This window comes from Lampris incognitus, chromosome 5 (genome assembly GCF_029633865.1).
Source record: "Lampris incognitus isolate fLamInc1 chromosome 5, fLamInc1.hap2, whole genome shotgun sequence".
In the NCBI taxonomy this organism is placed as follows: Eukaryota; Metazoa; Chordata; class Actinopteri; order Lampriformes; family Lampridae; genus Lampris; species Lampris incognitus.
Window position 1 is genome coordinate 63,565,256 of NC_079215.1, and position 18,411 is coordinate 63,583,666.

General features: G+C 46.0%; 1 protein-coding gene across 1 annotated transcript in view; it reads right to left on the reverse strand.

Moving 5' to 3' along the window:
• si:ch211-89o9.6 (uncharacterized) overlaps nucleotides 1-17,739 on the reverse strand; it is a 31,159-nt gene extending 13,420 nt beyond the window's left edge. The window contains exons 1-4 of the mRNA XM_056280119.1: nucleotides 17,223-17,739; nucleotides 13,549-13,652; nucleotides 1,422-1,536; nucleotides 996-1,159 (exon numbers count right to left, since the gene is read on the reverse strand). Coding sequence (XP_056136094.1) covers nucleotides 996-1,159; nucleotides 1,422-1,536; nucleotides 13,549-13,652; nucleotides 17,223-17,511 — 672 coding nt within the window. The 5' untranslated portion in view covers nucleotides 17,512-17,739. The remainder of the gene's footprint in view (nucleotides 1-995; nucleotides 1,160-1,421; nucleotides 1,537-13,548; nucleotides 13,653-17,222) is intronic.
• Nucleotides 17,740-18,411: the final 672 nt, after the last annotated feature.

Consider the following 18,411-nt stretch of genomic DNA (forward strand, 5'->3'; position numbering starts at 1 on the left):
TGGGGGAATTATCTGGCCGGATAGCTGATCCAAGTGTTGCCTGGAAAAGCCATACATTTACCATTACCTTTAAGGTGGATTTAAGGTTAATTTATTCAAGTCTTGTTAATAGTTATAGAATCAAATCAAACCATGTTAACCACAGTGCAGTTGTTTAACAAGGAGGCGATTGAACTTTTTTCCAACTAAGTTGTCACGCAGGTCCAGTAGAACAAGAATCCCATGCTGGGTCTGAACTAGTTTGTTTCCATGTATCAATCCCTACAATTTATAAACATTGAGGTGGATGTTCCAAAATTAATCCAAAAAAGACAGAAAATAATTAGCACACTTCAGTTCTGTGCCCAGGTCTCTTCGTCCACATAAGCACCGGGGTGATTTTTTTGCTGGTGCGTCTTGAGGTTTCGTATCCAGGCAAACCCCTTTCCGCACAGCTCACAGTTGTATGGTTTCTCACCGGTGTGAACTCGCTGGTGCTTCTTCAGGTTCCCTGCCTCCGAGAACATCTTGCCACATGTGGAGCAGCGAAAGGGCCTCTCTCCTGTGTGGATACGCTGGTGAATCTCCACCTTCTTGGGCCGGTTAAAAGCTTTGCCGCAATAACTACAGACAAACAGTCTCTCCTTGGCACTGGTCCGGTGGAGAACTTTGCTGTTGCTGTCACTGACGGGCTGAGATGAGGGGAACTTGGAGCCTTCATTTGCAGCCCCCCGAATCCACCCGTTCATACTGGAGGAGGTTGACGGGAATGCGGCCATTGCCATTGGATATGAACAAGATGGTCTCCTTCCTTCTGTTGCAACCCCTGTGGCCTCATTAAAAAATTCCCTGACCAGCGAGTTATCACTTTCCTCGTTGCAAAACACGTCAAATTGTGGGTTGTCATCAACACTGTCTGTGTATTGTCCACCTTCATTCATTTCCTGTTGTTCTAGAGGAGGGGGTGTGTGAAGCAGGGAGTCTCTGCCCTTAACATTGAGCTCAGAGCCACTGACCTCCACTCCTCTGTTGCTGCTGCCACCGGGGTGCCTGGCCTTGTGGGGTTGAGCCTGCGGCTGGGGGAGGAGGGGTGACATCTGGGTCTGGCAGGAAGTTGTGTGGGAGTCCTGGTGCTGAAGGCTGGCTCTCCGACCTCCACGGGGGCCACATTCCACCATCCCTGCAAAACGAAAACATTGAACTTCAGACTGACACTCACTTTTGTATATACACACGCAAACACACACTCAAGAGTTAAATGCTTCTTTGTTTCATAGTTCAGTCATCATTTTGGGAGTCTGCGATCTCACACAAGAGTACTCTTGTAAAGCGGCTGAATTCACACGCACACAAAGTCATCTGTGTATGCAACATTCTTGTACGCTGACACACAAGAAGGCACACCCACATACACAGGAGCAGTACTCTATTTGTACACTCACCATCCTCTCCTATGAGGGGAATGCCTTCCTCCATTTCTCCATCTACTGGCATCTCTCCATCCAACTCCTCTTTCACTGGCAGCGGCTTCGACTCCACCAGCTCCACATCTGGCGACTGCCGGGAAAACAGAGCATTTTTGTTGCTTAGTCAACAAAGCCTGCTTGACACTGATAAAGCTGCACAAACATTGGCAAATCTGACCCTCTTAGGCAAGTCAGACAAACAGATATTGTTTCATTCGCCCACAACTGGATGTTACCAAATTGGTGGGGAATTTTTACAATGAAATCAAAAATGCCAAAAAACATATCAGGATAGTGCTCAAGAAAAGAACCCCCCCCCTCCTTCTTTTTAAGCTTAATGTATGTGGAAAGCGATGTAAGCTAGTGCACAACATTTTTGAACCATTTTCTGAGAGCAACGAAATACCCAAAATGTTACTTTATAAAACAAAATGTTATTCAATTTTGTCTCCTTTGCCATACTTTACTGCTTACAGTTCAAATATATAGAATTAAATGGGACATTATATACCATCTACAGAAATCGAAATAATCAAATATGGAAGAAAGAAAAAAAACAGACACCTGGACTGCCAATCTGAACATAGTCTTAGATTTCTAAACCCATTTCACTAGCCAAATGGACAAAAAAAAACAAAAAAAATCTCTTCCTCTGCAGTGTGAGGGATTTTGTATTCATAATTTGAAATGCTGCTCACTTTGTAGATCAGCCTGTCTTAACATAAGAGCTTTATTCAGTAGATTGGCCTGTATTACCACCCCGTCCCTTAAGTGCAATAAGTTACATTATACAAAACTGTCCTGTACTACCACCCTTTCCCTTAAGCGCAACGAGTTATATTATACAAAATATAAAAGCACATCACAATAATACAGCACAATATATCCCAATTAGCAAACAGACAACTTCACAATGTATTCCAATGTTTCCCACACATACACTTTACTTGGGCAGGCAGCCCAGGTATACTAACGGCCACCAAAGTATATTTGGTGAGACAGCAAGAGCTAGGGCCCCTCAGAGCTCTTTGGGACATACCATTGCCCACGGTGGAATTCAACACCAGAGAGCCCACCTGAAAGGAAGTCCAGGAGGTGGTTAGCGCAGCCAGAGCCAGCTCTGCTCCAGGCCCCAGTGGAGTACCCTATAAGGTGTACAAGCGCTGCCCAGAGCTCCTCAGTATCCTCTGGAAGATTCTGCGGGTGATTTGGTGCAAGGGAACTATACCAGACCAGTGAAGGCAGGCAGAGGAAGTCTGGACATCAAAGGAAGAGAATTTAAACAAGCTGGAGCAGTTCAGATCCATCTTGCCCCTCAGTGTCGAGGGGAAGATCTTCAGTGTCCTATCCAGAAGTATGACAGACTTCCTCTATAAGAACGCCTACATTGTTATTTCAGTACAGAAAGTTGGCATTCCTGGAGTTCCAGGGTGCCTGGAACACGCCGGAATTGTCACCCGGCTGATCAGGGAGGCGCACAAAGGGAAGGGTAACCTAGTTGTGCTTTGGCTTGACCTTGCCAATGCATATGGCTCAATACCCCACAAGCTGATTGAGATGACCCTGGACTGACACCATGTACCCAGTAAGATCAAGGACCTCATTCTGAACTACTACGGAAACTTCAGGGTCAGAGTCACTGCTGGGAACACAACGTCTGACTGTCACCGGTTTGAGAAGGGAATTATAACTGGGTGTACCATCTCAGTTACACTCGTCACACTTGCCATGAATATGGTGGTCAAGACAGCTGAAATTGAGTGCAGAGGCCCTCTGTCCAAGTCTGGCGTTTGGCAGCCCCCCCCATCAGAGCCTTGATGGATAACCTCACTGTTCACCACATCATTGGTGCCTGGTGGTATAGGTAGATCCTCCAGGACCTGGACAAGCTCATCTTTTAGGCGAGGATGAGTTTCAAACCAGCCAAATCCAGAGCCATGGTGTTGAAGAGGGGACTGGTTTCGCTTCTTTTTGAATGGCATTGCAATCCCATCCATTACCGAGAAATCACTCAAGAGTCTAGGCAAGGTCTTTGACTGTAGCCTTAGGGATGCAGAGGCAATCCAAGCAACCGTCAAGGAGTTTGAGACTTGGCTCACCACAGTAGACAAGTCTGGCCTACCTGGCAGGTTCAAGGATTGGATTTACCAACATAGCATCTTACCCCGAGTCCTCTGGCCTCTGCTGGCAACCCTGTTGACAGTGGAAACTTTGGAGAGGAAGACCAGTAGCTACCTCCAGAGATGGCTGGGTCTGCCGCGCAGCCTTAGCAGTGCAGCACTGTATGGGAGGAGCAACAAACTCCAACTCCCTATCAGTAGCCTCGACAAGGAGTTCAGGGTTTCTCACATAAGAGGCACTGCTCTACTGGAACTCCAAGGACTCTAGAGTGGCATCAGCAGGCAGGCATTATGGTGTGGACAGGCAGGAAGTGGAGAGTCCAGGAAGGCCTGGAGATAGAGTCTTGGCTGAGACACGGGGCTTTGGTGGGCATGGTGGCAACTGGACGGGCAGGGCTGAGAGCCATCCCACAACCTCACTATGATAAGGCCCATGGCAAGGACAAACGCCATCTAGTCCTGGAGGAGGTGCGGACAGGTGTCGAGGAGGAAAGAACCAGCAGAATGGTGGGCATGCGGCAGCTGGGAGTATGGACAAGGTGGCAGGGTTCACTGGAGAGGAAGATATCCTAGGCCGATATCTGGCAGGTAGAACTGCAGCGGATCAAGTTCATGGTACAAGCTATGTATGATGTTCTACCTAGCCCAGCAAATCTCCATCTCTGGGGCAAGGCTTATTCTCCATCGAGCGTCCAGGTGGCATGGTGGTCTATTCCATTGCCTACCAACACGTGGATTGCTGGTTCGAATCCCCATGTTACCTCCGGCTTGGTCGGGCGTCCCTACAGACACAATTAGTTGTGTCTGCAGGTGGGAAGCCGGATGTGGCTATGTGTCCTGGACGCTGCACTAGGACCTCCTCTGGTCAGTCGGGGCACCTGTTCAGGGGGAAGAGAAACTGGGGGGGAATAGCATGATCCTCCCACGCGCTGTCCCTGTGGCGCAACTCCTCACTGTCAGGTGAAAAGGAGCAGCTGGCAACTCCACATGTATCGGAGGAGGTATGTGGTACTACAGCCCTCCCTGGATCGGCAGAGGGGGTGGAGCAGCGACCAGGGCGGCTCGGAAGAGTGGGGTAATTGGCCGGATAAAACTGGGAGAAAAAATTCCGAAGGAAAAAAAAAGGCTTATTCTCCATCATGTCATCTGTGCCCTAGAAAAGGTTCAATCGAACACATCCTCAGCAGCTGCCCTGGAGGAGGGCCAATACCACTAGCGACATGACCAGGTGCTGAAGACAGTCGCAGAGGCCATCTCCAAAGCCTTGGCCAACAACAAGCAAGCATGCGGAAAGAGGAACATTGCCTTTGTCAGGGCTAGTGAGAGCCTCAGTCACAGCCCAGCTCCACAGCCGGTCTCTTCACCTCTGCTTCAGACTGGGAGCTGCGGGTTGACTTGGGGAGGCAGCTCAGATTCCCGGACCACATTATGACAACTTTGCTGAGGCCAGATGTAGTGCTATCATCAGCCTCTTCAAAGCGGGTGCTCCTTACAGAGCTGACAGTTCCCTGGGAGGACTGGATGGAAAAGGTAAATGAGCGGAAGCGGTCCAAGTACCAGGAGCTGGTGGATTAGTGCTGGAGGAGAAGCTGGATGGTGCATTGTGAGCCCACTGAAGTGGGATGTAGAGGTTTTACTGGCCGCTCACCTGTGCAAGGTCTACACTCCACTTGGTATCACTGGGGGTGCAAAAAGGAAAGCCATCAAGTCTACCATGAAGGCTGTAGAGAGGGCCTCCAGATGGCTTTGGATCAGAAGGAGTGATTTGTGGGCCAATGCTGCTGGGACGCAAGCCAGGGCCTGATCAACCCTGGCTGGGTTGCCTGAGCGAGGGTGTATGATGTTGAAAGACCCAAAACGCCTGAGGATCTCAGGAAACATCACTGATGATGTGGTCCCAGTGCATCCTAGGATGTATCTTCGATCGGTGACCCATTTTTGGCTTTTTTATTGTCCGTCTGAGAGAACGATGGCATCCGTGATCAATTAACTAGTGTACACTCTCCCTTCGCTCTACCACTCCTGTACCTGCTCGTTTTGCCATCACAAGGTCCACTGACAATTTCACACGTTCTCCAGTATTATGTTGGAAAATGCAGACACGGTGGATAATTTACACTACCGTTCAAAAGTTTGGGATCACCCAAACAATTTTGTGTTTTCCATGAAAAGTCACACTTATTCACCACCATATGTTGTGAAATGAATAGAAAATAGAGTCAAGACATTGACAAGGTTAGAAATAATGATTTGTATTTGAAATAAGATTTTTTTTACATCAAACTTTGCTTTCGTCAAAGAATCCTCCATTTGCAGCAATTACAGCATTGCAGACTTTTGGCATTCTAGCTGTTAATTTGTTGAGGTAATCTGGAGAAATTGCACCCCACGCTTCCAGAAGCAGCTCCCACAAGTTGGATTGGTTGGATGGGCACTTCTTGCGTACCATACGGTCAAGCTGCTCCCACAACAGCTCAATGGGGTTCAGATCTGGTGACTGCGCTGGCCACTCCATTACCGATAGAATACCAGCTGCCTGTTTCTGCTCTAAATAGTTCTTGCACAATTTGGAGGTGTGTTTAGGGTCATTGTCCTGTTGTAGGATGAAATTGGCTCCAATCAAGCGCTGTCCACTGGGTATGGCATGGCGTTGCAAAATGGAGTGATAGCCTTCCTTATTCAGAATCCCTTTTACCCTGTACAAATCTCCCACCTTACCAGCACCAAAGCAACCCCAGACCATCACATTACCTCCACCATGCTTAACAGATGGCGTCAGGCATTCTTCCAGCATCTTTTCATTTGTTCTGCGTCTCACAAACGTTTTTCTTTGTGATCCAAACACCTCAAACTTGGATTCATCCGTCCACAACACTTTTTTCCAGTCTTCCTCTGTCCAATGTCTGTGTTCTTTTGCCCATCTTAATCTTTTTCTTTTATTGGTCAGTCTCAGATATGGCTTTTTCTTTGCCACTCTGCCCTGAAGCCCAGAATCCCGCAGCCGCCTCTTCACTGTAGATGTTGACACTGGTGTTTTGCGGGTACTATTTAATGAAGATGCCAGTTGGGGACCTGTGAGGCGTCTGTTTCTCAAACTAGAGACTCTAATGTACTTATCTTCTTGCTCAGTTGTGCAACGCGGCCTCCCACTTCTTTTTCTACTCTGGTTAGAGCCTGTTTGTGCTGTCCTCTGAAGGGAGTAGTACACACCGGTGTAGGAAATCTTCAATTTCTTAGCAATTTCTCGCATGGAATAGCCTTCATTTCTAAGAACAAGAATAGACTGTCGAGTTTCAGATGAAAGTTCTCTTTTTCTGGCCATTTTGAGCGTTTAATTGACCCCACAAATGTGATGCTCCAGAAACTCAATCTGCTCAAAGGAAGGTCAGTTTTGTAGCTTCTGTAACGAGCTAAACTGTTTTCAGATGTGTGAACATGATTGCACAAGGGTTTTCTAATCATCAATTAGCCTTCTGAGCCAATGAGCAAACACATTGTACCATTAGAACACTGGAGTGATAGTTGCTTGAAATGGGCCTCTATACACCTATGTAGATATTGCACCAAAAACCAGACATTTGCAGCTAGAATAGTCATTTACCACATTAGCAATGTATAGAGTGTATTTCTTTAAAGTTAAGACTAGTTTAAAGTTATCTTCATTGAACAGTACAGTGCTTTTCCTTCAAAAATATGGATATTTCAATGTGATCCCAAACTTTTGAACGGTAGTGTACAAGCACAGACCAGGTAAAGCAACTCCCTTTCTCCTTGTTGTGCAATTGTTCTGACTTTGGTAGTAGCTTTGAATTCTATGAAAGAAATCTGCAACTATGTTGCATTGGTAGCTACAAGCCTCAAGAGTGTATTCAGCCCACGTAACTTGACCGTTGCACAACATGCAGCAAAGTTGTCCTGGCTAAATATAAGAAAGATTATAATTTTTCTTCTCTTTGCGCTATGGCGGTAAGAAAGACACAGACTAACTTTAGTTAATGCTAGATTACTAATTTTCATGCATTTATTTACTCAGCAGGGCAAGTGAATTTTATCTTTTTTCAGCACTAATATATTTTTCATCTAATTTCTGTATAGTCAACTGAAAGGGGAGCACCTGGCTGCATGTCTGAATATCGATAAATGGACCAGCACCAGAGGTGTTCCCATGTTCACGGGCTGGAGCACTTTGGAAAACCCAGAAAGATTAAGTGCTCTGACAAACAGTGCCATCTTGGTATATGTTAGAGCATTTTATTCTTTTTTGTTTTTTACTTTGTCTTACTCTACCCATGTGGGTAGATGGAGGAGAGGGTTGGCTCTGTGAAATACATTGTTAAATTAATAGAAATTAAGTATATCAAATTATTGTGTTAAAGGTCTCATATTTGATGTTTGTCACGCGTAGTAGACCATTTCTGAGCTGGCAGGTAATGCCAGCTACCACCACCAGTATATTTCAGACCTGTGAGAAACACTGTATTCATTTCAGCTAAACTAAATAAAAAATAAAATATATGACAGACAAACAACTGAAGAGAGAGGAAAAAAAAAAACAGTATTTGCTCCAATGGCACAAATTTAGCCCCTCATAAGCACTGATGTGTCTCAGTTTTCAGCAACCATTATATAATAACTTGAAATGTCTCAGATTATAGCTAAACCCTACCTAAACAATAATGTTGGCTTTTCCTTTTTTAAACAAACTATTTTTATGTTGTATTTTGTGCGACATTTTCATGCATTGACACTTAATATACGCAGCACCACTTTATGAACATGTTTACATCCATATAGTTAGGTATCAGGATATAAAGTGTTGCGTCTGACACAGTGGGAAGTTTCCAAATGTTGATTACTCATTTGATATGTTGATTAAATAACCATTTAATGTTCATTACATTTGTTTTATCATTTAATATTTTGAATGGCAGTCTGAAGTACCGAAGTCTGAGAGTTTAAGATAGGTCAGAGAAGTTAGATTTAAAGTTGTGACTAACAGTTGTGTTTGAGAGTGAGAAATATGTAAGGCAGTGGATCTTACTCAGGTACCACCAGTAATGCTGGTTTTCTATCTCGCCAGGTAGGTAATGGGCTCTGTGCATAACTGTAGTCCACTGACTTCCAGTTTCTACCGCAGCTGCCATACCAGTTTCCTGTTTGTTGGCATGTGCTACTGACAACGGCATATTTTTTGCAATGCCTGCAAGATTTACCATGGATAAATGTCAACGACATGCACAGAATTGTCGAGAAACTCTCACCTGCCCCTACCAGCAAACGGGAGAGAAGTTTCAAGTTGTACATATCAAGTTACGTCCACCATCATGGTAAATCTTGCAAGCATCATGAAAAACATGCCATTGTCAACAGCACACGCCAACAAACAGGAAACTGGTATGACTGATGCAGTAGAAACTGGAAGGCAGTGGACTACAGTTATGCACAGAGCTGATTAGATTCACCCGTCGCTGCAGGTCTAAAACCTCCATGAATGGAGGCTAGACTAACTGGAACAGGTGAAAGCACACACAAAATGGATAATCACACTGCACATAAAGCTCCGTCAATATGGCGGGTTAAAAGGCATTGCAGGTAGGCCTACACATTTTTGTGGTGCTTGAAATGGTCCTCTGAGTGGTGCAGAAACTAAAGCGTATCTGCAACAGATTTATGTATGCAATAAATAAATAAATCACACCTTTCAACACCACTGTGTTTTCTTTAAGCACTCGGGTGCTCTCATCTGATCTTATTTGTTGGACATTGGCTTGCTTGTACCATTAACAGAGTCTCTATAATGCAGTTTACCATCAATTTTACTTTTTACTTCATTTCGGGTCAGGGTAGGGTACCAAGGGGCAGTTAAAGAACCACTTCCACAAAGCGCTACACCGCAAGATATCAGGCCGAGGATGCACGCTGTGCAAAGCTGCAATGCAAGCACCAGGGTTTTCCACCAGTGCATACAATGCCCAGCTGGTTGAGAATAGCAGCCAGCTGGGGACCCATGTGGGGGGCACGCTGCCGCTTCATCACCTAAGGAGGGGGGCTGCTGCTGCTGCTCAACAACGCGAGTTGCAGTTGTCCATCACACATTTTTAAGGCTGTATTCTTTTTTATATATATATGTAAAGATGGTATCAAGCTTTTAAACATGTTACACTGCTCTTTGAGCAGCTTTCTCTGTACGAAAGGTCTCTATTACTTTTACTAGAACTAGCAGGACAAATAGTATAGGCTTATTTTTATATTAGCTAAAATTTGTTTAAAAATGAATATGCTGTCCGTCTGTCCGTCTATCAAGTTGAATGGACAGGAATAGACTTAAACAAACAATATGTTAAATACAGTATTGTAATATGGATGCCATTATTAAATGACACTTTAAGGTAAGAAAATATTTTTTTATTATTTTGCACAAATTGACCAACAGGTTTGCTAAAGCTGGGTCCTCCGAGTTGGGCTTGGTGGTGTTCTTCTGCTTTTGTGCGACATGGGTTTCTCCGGGATATGAGAGAAGGCTGGAGGTGTCGATACATGCAGTGAGAGGGAGGAAGCAGCAGACCTCTCTGGGCCCACATCCACATGTGATTTTGACCGACACCGTTACCGTCACTCCCGCATGATAACCCCGGGAAAGAAGAAGCCACGTCACACGTGACCAGACCATGAGCCCTGGCACTTCTAAACGGGTAGTATGAACATGACTGTTCCAACTGTGGAAGCCATCACATCCCTCCTTATGTACCATAAAGGGCAATATAATGAGGGCTGTTTTCTTTCCTTGAAATGTTCACCGATGAGGCTAAGTTATAAACAGTGCACGGTTAATCCCGAGTGCATTTCCAAATGGATCGAGGCGATCTCCCTGCGTGCTTTCAGCTTACAATCACAAGCGTTCCTAGTTAGAGCGCTGGTTTTGTCAACCGAATGTATATCAAACCTTGGAGGGTTAAACCTCATTTCGGGGCATCTGGGTAACGTAGCGGTCTATTCCGTTTCCTACCAACACAGGGATTGCCGGTTCGAATCCCTGCGTTGCCTCCGGCTTGGTCGGGCGTCCCTACAGACCCGATTGGCCGTGTCTGTGGGTGAGCTGGATGCGGGTAAGTGTCTTGGTCGGTGCACTAGTTGCTCCTCCGGTCGGTCGGGGCGCCTGTTCGGGGCGGGGGGTGGGGGGGAATAGCGTGATCCTCCCACGCGCTACCTCCCCCTGGTGAAACTCCTCACTGTCAGGTGAAAAGAAGCGGCTGGTGACTCCACATGTATGGGAGGAGGCATGTGGTAGTCTGCAGCCCTCCCCGGATCAGTAGAGGGGGGTGGAGCAGTGACCAGGATGGCTCAGAAGAGTGGGGTAATTGGCTGGATACAATTGGGGAGAAAAGGGGGGGGGGGCAAAAAAACAAAAACCTAATTTCGTTGAGAAAAAGGAGGACCCCCCCCCCCCCCCCCCCGGTCAACATAATCTCACAAGCAAGCGGACATATCTGAAAGCATGCCGGGTGAGATGAAACACATGGGTTTTACTGATTCGGGAGGCTTCACTGGCAGGACTGACGTTTAAAGCAACAGACGGGCGAGTTTTAAAACAACGCTCCACTTCAATAAATCGGCGTGAACAGCAGCTCGCAATAACAAACAGCCATGTGTGTAGTGTGCTTGCCAGAAAGACGCAGAAAACCATTTGGGCTCAAGTTGGCAAACCCTGTAAATGTGTGGCCTCATTTCCTGTCCTGCCTATTGCTCATGTGACTAAGAAGCACATGCACACAAAACCAGCAGTGATCGACACGTCAGCCTTCGCTTTCATGACGTAGCCTCCGCTCAGCCGAATGCAGGGTGCCTTACACCAGCAGGGTGGGAAGCAACTTGCTACCGAGGGAAAAAAACAAAAAAAAACAAAGTAGTCAGCTGGAAGTGTTTTAATGTCCGGCCGACAGCCGGCGCTTATGGGAAACTCTGAAGTACCGTGTCAGCCATTATGCTCCCACTTTCATTGTAATGATAATAATGAATTGTCATTAATGAAGGGCAAGCAGTTACTGCACACTCAAACATTCAGTTCCACATCAATCCCACAGACTTCTCACACCGAATAAAATGCAGAAACCGTCCATCCGTTAACTCAAGAGTCCGACGGTACAGAGGAAGGCTGATCATCCATTGTAAAACAACGGCACGGTTTGATTTTCCAAGTCTCTGAACACAACTCACAAGAGCTTTCGTCACAGAGGCTTGAGCACTCCAGCAAGTCAAAGAAAGGGATCATTGTTAATAATTAAACTATTAATCATTACTTAATAATGATTATTAATTTTTTTTTATTTTGACATTTTTTTAGAATTTGAATTCAAATTGGGATTTAAATCAAAAGTGATAATTAATAATTATTGTTTAATTAAGCGCACTGGATGTCTAGATACAGCACTATATAAATGTAATCCATTATTATTATTCCACCACAGACAGTCCCTTGGAAACCATGTGATTAGATGAAGATAGCCGATCGATTTCCAAACACTAAGTTAACCACTGCCTAACCTCAACTTAACCACGACTTAAACTCAGCCAGCTCATCCGCTATGACGGCTAACGAGGGGAAACCGACTGCCCTCTTTCCGGCCTAGCCAACGAGCATTATGGGTCGTTTCTTTTTTGCAGACATATTTATCGGTTGTTTTTTCCTTGTTACAAACAGTCTATTTGGTCGGCTGTTTGGTTGTGTATCAGGTAGCTAGAAAGACAGCAGCGAATACTAACCATCTATGCATAGCAAATGACCATTGGCCCCACTCTGGGTATGTGTTTTCCTCTCTGGCTAGCACTTCACATGCACACAGGAAAACATTCATTTGCATCATTTACCAAGTTATTCATCGGCTTTTAAGCACCAAGCCATATAACTTTTGAAAGCACTTTCCAAAGTTAGAGGCTAAGTTAAGTAAAGCTCTCCTGAGGGGTAAAGTAACAAGTCCCAGCCCTTATCTACATCTAGGGCTAATCAAAACATAGGGGGTGTGGGTCCGCGCTGGTGTAGCGGTCTAAGCATCGGCTTTGTGTCGATGCAGTTGCCCACTGGGGACCGGGGTTCGCGCCCCGGTCTCGTCAGATCCGACTATGGCCGGATTCGATGAAGCAGCAACAATTGGCAACGCTGTCTTCGGGAGGGGGGCAGAGTCGGCTTGTGTTCGTCACATGAATGCGTCTCTGGGTGTGTCAGAAAAAGCATCAGGGCCGTGGTCCCTGGGCCCACAGGACGCAGCAGACCAAACTCTCCCAGCCGGTCCAGCGCCAGCTCTCCCAGCCATCAAATGAAGACAACACAAACTTAGACACAGTCGTGGACAAAGACACTGCATGGACGGTAGTGGGTGAGGCCGCCACAAACGTTAAGTTTGTGCCGCCATCTTCCCACACCGGTAGTGGCTGATGCAAATGTGAGTCTACAACATACAACCAATATCGTGTATGGTTTTGTGTATTTTGGCCTAACTTTGTATGGCTCTCCATATGCCCCGGAATCAAAAATCTCCTGTGCTACTGCCGCCGTGTGGCCGACTGTATCAGTACATTGGAGATGTCTGCAAGAGCAAGCCTAGTCACGAAAGTGACGAGGCGACTCCTTCGAGACTGCCGGAGAGATGCAGTTGGCGAACGCGTGTAGTACGAGGGTGGGTGTTTGAATTAGAATAGGGAGTGATTGGCCACTAAATTGGGAGAAAAAGGGAAAACTCAGAAATAAATTTAGAAAAAAACCAAACAAAAAAAAATCATAGGGGGTGATTCAGCTCCTATGCTCAAGAGAACAGCCCTCAACTATTACTCAGTTTAGCCACATCAAGAAATTTCACCTTTGTTGTCTCATTTCTTGGAATGTGATTTTTCCAGTTTTCTACATAGCCAAAAGAAACCAACTTCTCCTCAAAACTTCTGCCCCACCCAGTCGCACAAATATTCCCCCAGTTCTTTGGCTGTGACCTTACCTTATCCTGGATGGTACTTGAATGCATTGGCTCACTCCCTGCGTCTTCCGCAGCCACTCTGCCAGACCACAAACCCATGTCCATCTGTCTTTCGAAAACTCCATCTATTATTCAAACAGAGAAAACAACCGCTGTCAAACGCTTATACGTTCTGTTTCAACACCTTCATAGGCAAACCATAAGTGTCACTACAGAGGTAATGTCTTACTTGGTCATGACTGTTTCAAGTATAACTACATCACAGAGCGCCAAGTCGCACATTAAAAATTCAAAAGTTTAATATACCCTCCGAACTCTCCCAGCTCTCTGTATCACCCGTCATCTGTCAGTGGATCAACTGCCACTGTAACTCTAGTTAATGGTCACAGCAATTTGCATACGACCGTTGTTTTTGGTTGTTATGCTGAGCTGTTTATAAGGGGGCCCACCCTTATACCTGCAGTCAGGTGAGACTGATGAAATCACTTAGATGAGTGATGAATTGTTTCTCCCACTAAATGCCGCGTCCAGATGAAATGTTTTAGGTTTTTTGGGATTTCCTTACCTGGATTATCGAGCACAGATCAAGACAAACTGCTAGATAATTCGTCTCCAATGTCCTGCTGTTGTTCCATTTATTTATTTATTTTCCTGTCTGTGACGTCTGTCTTATAAACGAAGACGGAAGATCGGAAAAAGAAATTAGGAGTAGAATCGCCATCGCAACAAGCGCCATGACCAAGCTCAACACGATCTGGAAAGATAAAAACCTTGGAATGAAGTCAAAAATGCACCATCATAATAGCAACTCTCTGTGTGGTGCAGAATCCTGGACCCTAACAAAAGCTATGGCAAAAAAATACAAGCATTTGAACTTAGTGTGTATAGAAGAATCCTGCAAATCCCATACACAGCGCACGTCACCAACACTGAAGTGCTGAACAGAGTTCAGGAAGCTATTGCTCACAATGACAGTTTATTGACAATGGCAAAAAAAGGAAATTAAACTGGTTTGGGCACATTTGCCGAACGGAAAGGACACTTGCAAAGGACATCCTGCAAGGCCTGGAAGAAGGGAGTAGGGAGACGGAGAAAAACCTGGCTAAACAAGATCGGAGAATGGCTACAGAGGAGCGTAGTGGAGGCGGGGGGAGCTGTGATGGACAGGGAACGGTGGAAGAGACTTGTTGAGGCATCAGCTGTGCTCCCACGACCTCCGTAGGTTACAGAGGTGATGATGAGGTCTGCAAGTGTTAGAAGCTGCTGTGTACCGGAGTCAAATTCCACGTGTGCATGCACACTTGGCCAATAAATCCTAAATAGCTGAATCCGTTCACCTGGACAACATTTATTGAGAGAAACGTTTCCTCGCTCATCTAAGTGACCTCTTCAGTCTCAACTGACTACGGGTATCCCCCACCCTAATAAACACAGCAGCATAACGACCCAAAACAACGGTCAGTTTCATATGCAAACTGCCGTGACCTTTAACTAGAGTAGGGGTCAGCGACCTATGGCACCCGTGCCCATGGCGGCAAGAGACCGTTAACATGGGCATGCAGAACAGTTCAATAAAAATATTTTTAATATACTCCTTTATAAAAAAAATTTAATGTAAAATACAGCCTAATTGTGAAGTAAACGAACAATTATATTTAAAATGATACTGAAATAATTAAATAGTCTCAAAATACATCATTGTTTTTGACAGCGAGAGAGTGCACACAAGTGATGTGGTCCACCCCCACCCACCACCACCCCCCCATCCGCCATGAGCGCAGCATTACAGCAGTGCTGACACAGTAAGATGGCTAGCTAGCTTTCTGTTTTGCTTTATGTCAAAGAACAACTGACGACCGCAGAAGCACTACTGTCTAATATTCCCCTCTTTCACCCCTCTTGGGCAAACGGATCTGGATTTATCGGGGGAAAAGGACCGAGCTGTGTGCACTCTCTGCTGTGAAAATGTTGTGTCGAACTTCAAGTGTAAAACCTCATCTTGAAACAAGGCCGAGAAAAACTTAAGACAAGGCTGGTAAAGCTGAACCAATCCGGAGGGCAGGGGTTATTATGGATCCCACTGCTTTTCTGGGCAAGACTAGGAAGACCCGCCCTACTCCATCTCTGATTGGCTAACCCCACCCTATCCTTAACCAACCTAACCAACGGAGGCGACGAGTACTAGCCAATCAGAGACAGAGTGCCCAGAAAAGCAGGGGGCTTCATATTAAAGCGGAGGGCAGTGGCCCGGCACAGGAAGCAAAGCAGCGAGTTTCCAACTCGATGCGCCGCCGAAGCTGCAGGGGGCAGCAACACAAAGCCGCACAGTGCGTTGCTAAGCACCGGGAGCCATTCTCCCACGAAGACTATATACTAGTATATAAAGGAGGCTCTCCTCAGCAGTTCGCAGGTCATTTTTGATGGGTTATCAAACAAAGGACAAACAAGGGTCGCACTACGTTGGTAAGATTGAATTGATTTTCTTTTGTGCCCTAGTAATTTTCATACATTTGCATAAATAATAAAGTGTGCGCACGTGTGTGTGAGCGCAGATCATGCAGAATCCAGACGGGGAGACAAGGAGCAGCAGCTAATAAATAGATAAATGCTCATTACTTGTCTGGTTTTATTTCTTTTGTAAAGCACTTTGTAGCATTGTTAAGAAAAGTGCTATGTAAATATAGTTTATTATTATTATTATTATTATGTTTATGAACTGGCACTCAGGTCTGTGATTATCTTTTTTTACTTTGTTAAGTGGCTAACCCCTGAATTAGATTTACAACGGCCATGTGTAGCATTCACAGAGGATTGGGGAATGGTTTGCAAGCACAGCACTGTAAGATGGCGACAGATGTACTCTCAGCCGCCCCCCCTCCCCCCTCCAGGGATGGTCGTTCCCTCTTCACACAGATGGCCCCCGTTCAAACCAGCGTCCCTCCCTATCAAGGATGTGCACATCCTCATCCTTGAACGAGTGGCCGCTGGTCCGCAGCTGGGTGCAGACTGCGGAGTCCGGGCCTGACATGTCGGCTCCTCTGTGCTGTGCCGCCATCCTCCTCTTGGCCGACGTGTGTTTGTTTTCCCCGGGGTACAAGTCACGGCAACCCTCCTGGCACTCGGCAGCGCACACTACCCTGCCCGTCCGCACCACGGGGTGTCCGGAGGAACTGGTCCAACTTTTTGGACTTTCCTTACTTGGATTATTGAGCACGAATAAAGACTTGGCCGACAAAGTTGATTCCGATTATCAAGCGGCGGTTTTCACTCGGGGTACCAGAAACGGGTTCGAGGTCTTCAGAGAGCTTGTCAGATCGGCAAACCTCGGGTCGGGAAGCCTTGCCCGGCCCAGGTCGAAAGTGCGCAAAACGAGTTTTCCAGTAAACCGCAAGCGCCATACCACGGGACTAGCTCCCACGCAGCGGTGAGCGTGTGGTAGTCCGAACGCTCGGGGCTACTTAGTCCGAACCGGGGGGGCTACTTAGTCCGAACCGGGGGGGGGCTACTTAGTCCGAACCGGGGGGGCTACTTAGTCCGAACCGGGGGGGGCTACTTAGTCCGAACCGGGGGGGCTACTTAACAAAGGGGTTAATTCGCCGTGATCCGACTGAAACGACAGACCGGTGTTACCAATTCACACTACGAGCAAAGACAAAGGCAAAACACTCTCGCGTCAGGCTCGGCGCGGCTCTCACCAGTGGCGGACGACGACCCCCGCAGCCTGTCGGCCAAGTGCACCTTCGGTCGGCTGTTGTTCAGCGCACTTTCCCGGAGCCTCCTCTCGGCGTATCCGCGGGCCATTTTCAGCTCCAGCAAGTGGAGCTTCCTCTTCAGCGCTTTATTCTCCCTCTGACACTGGGACATCTGCAGACTCACGACCGCGTAGTCGTCGTCCACCAGCTTGCATATTTCGGCGACCGCCGCGTTGGCCAAAACCTCCATGATGGAGGCGAGCTGCGTCTGGAAGGCGAGACGGTTCGACATCGTTACGAGGCTAGCGGGGCGACTCGGCTGACCCGTCGCTGGCTGGTGTGTCCTGTGGGTGGAGTGGGGTGGGTGGGTGTTTACGCCGCTCTGCTGCCCACACAAGCTCAGTCGACGTTAGAGGCGCCGGCGACCTGAACCATAACAGCGACGACGCACTTCAGCGGCCACCTTTGTATCCCCCAACCGTCGCTGCTAGCTTTCTGGGTCGTCTTCTTCACAGCTGCGCAAACGTTCAACCTCACTTCCGGTTGTGGAAAGGCCGGAAGTGTCGTCACTGGCGGGTCGCTTTTCTCTTTTTTTCCCCCGTTTGATTTCGTTTTATTATTTTTATTCGGTTTATGTATATATATATATATATATATATATATATATATATATATATATATATATATATATATATGTATATATATATGTATATATGTATATATGTATATATGTATACATATTTCATTTTAAAGAACACCGCTCTATTTTAAATGGGGGTGTGCTTTGTTCGGTGTGAGTTTCTGTGTTCTGTGCATTGCTGTGACGTTGATTTCCAGTATGTTTTATGTTTTTGTTTTTTTTTGCAATTAAAAATTAAGCTTCGGCCCGTCGCTGCGACATGCATAATTACTATTAGTATAAACAGCGTACAGTAAACCTTATTGTATTTATTGGTATATCATAATATTTTAGTAGAAATATATTAAAAAAAACAACAGTAACACTAGATTAGCAAATACTATATTTTGCATAAATAGTAGTAAATAGGTAGTAAAATACAGGAAATGATAATAACAATAGTAATAGACTATACAATTGTGTATGTGTATATTGTGCAATTATAAGCCACATATTGCACGAGTCAGTTTTCGATATGATCTTGATTCAGATATTGACATCTAAGTGGTAGAG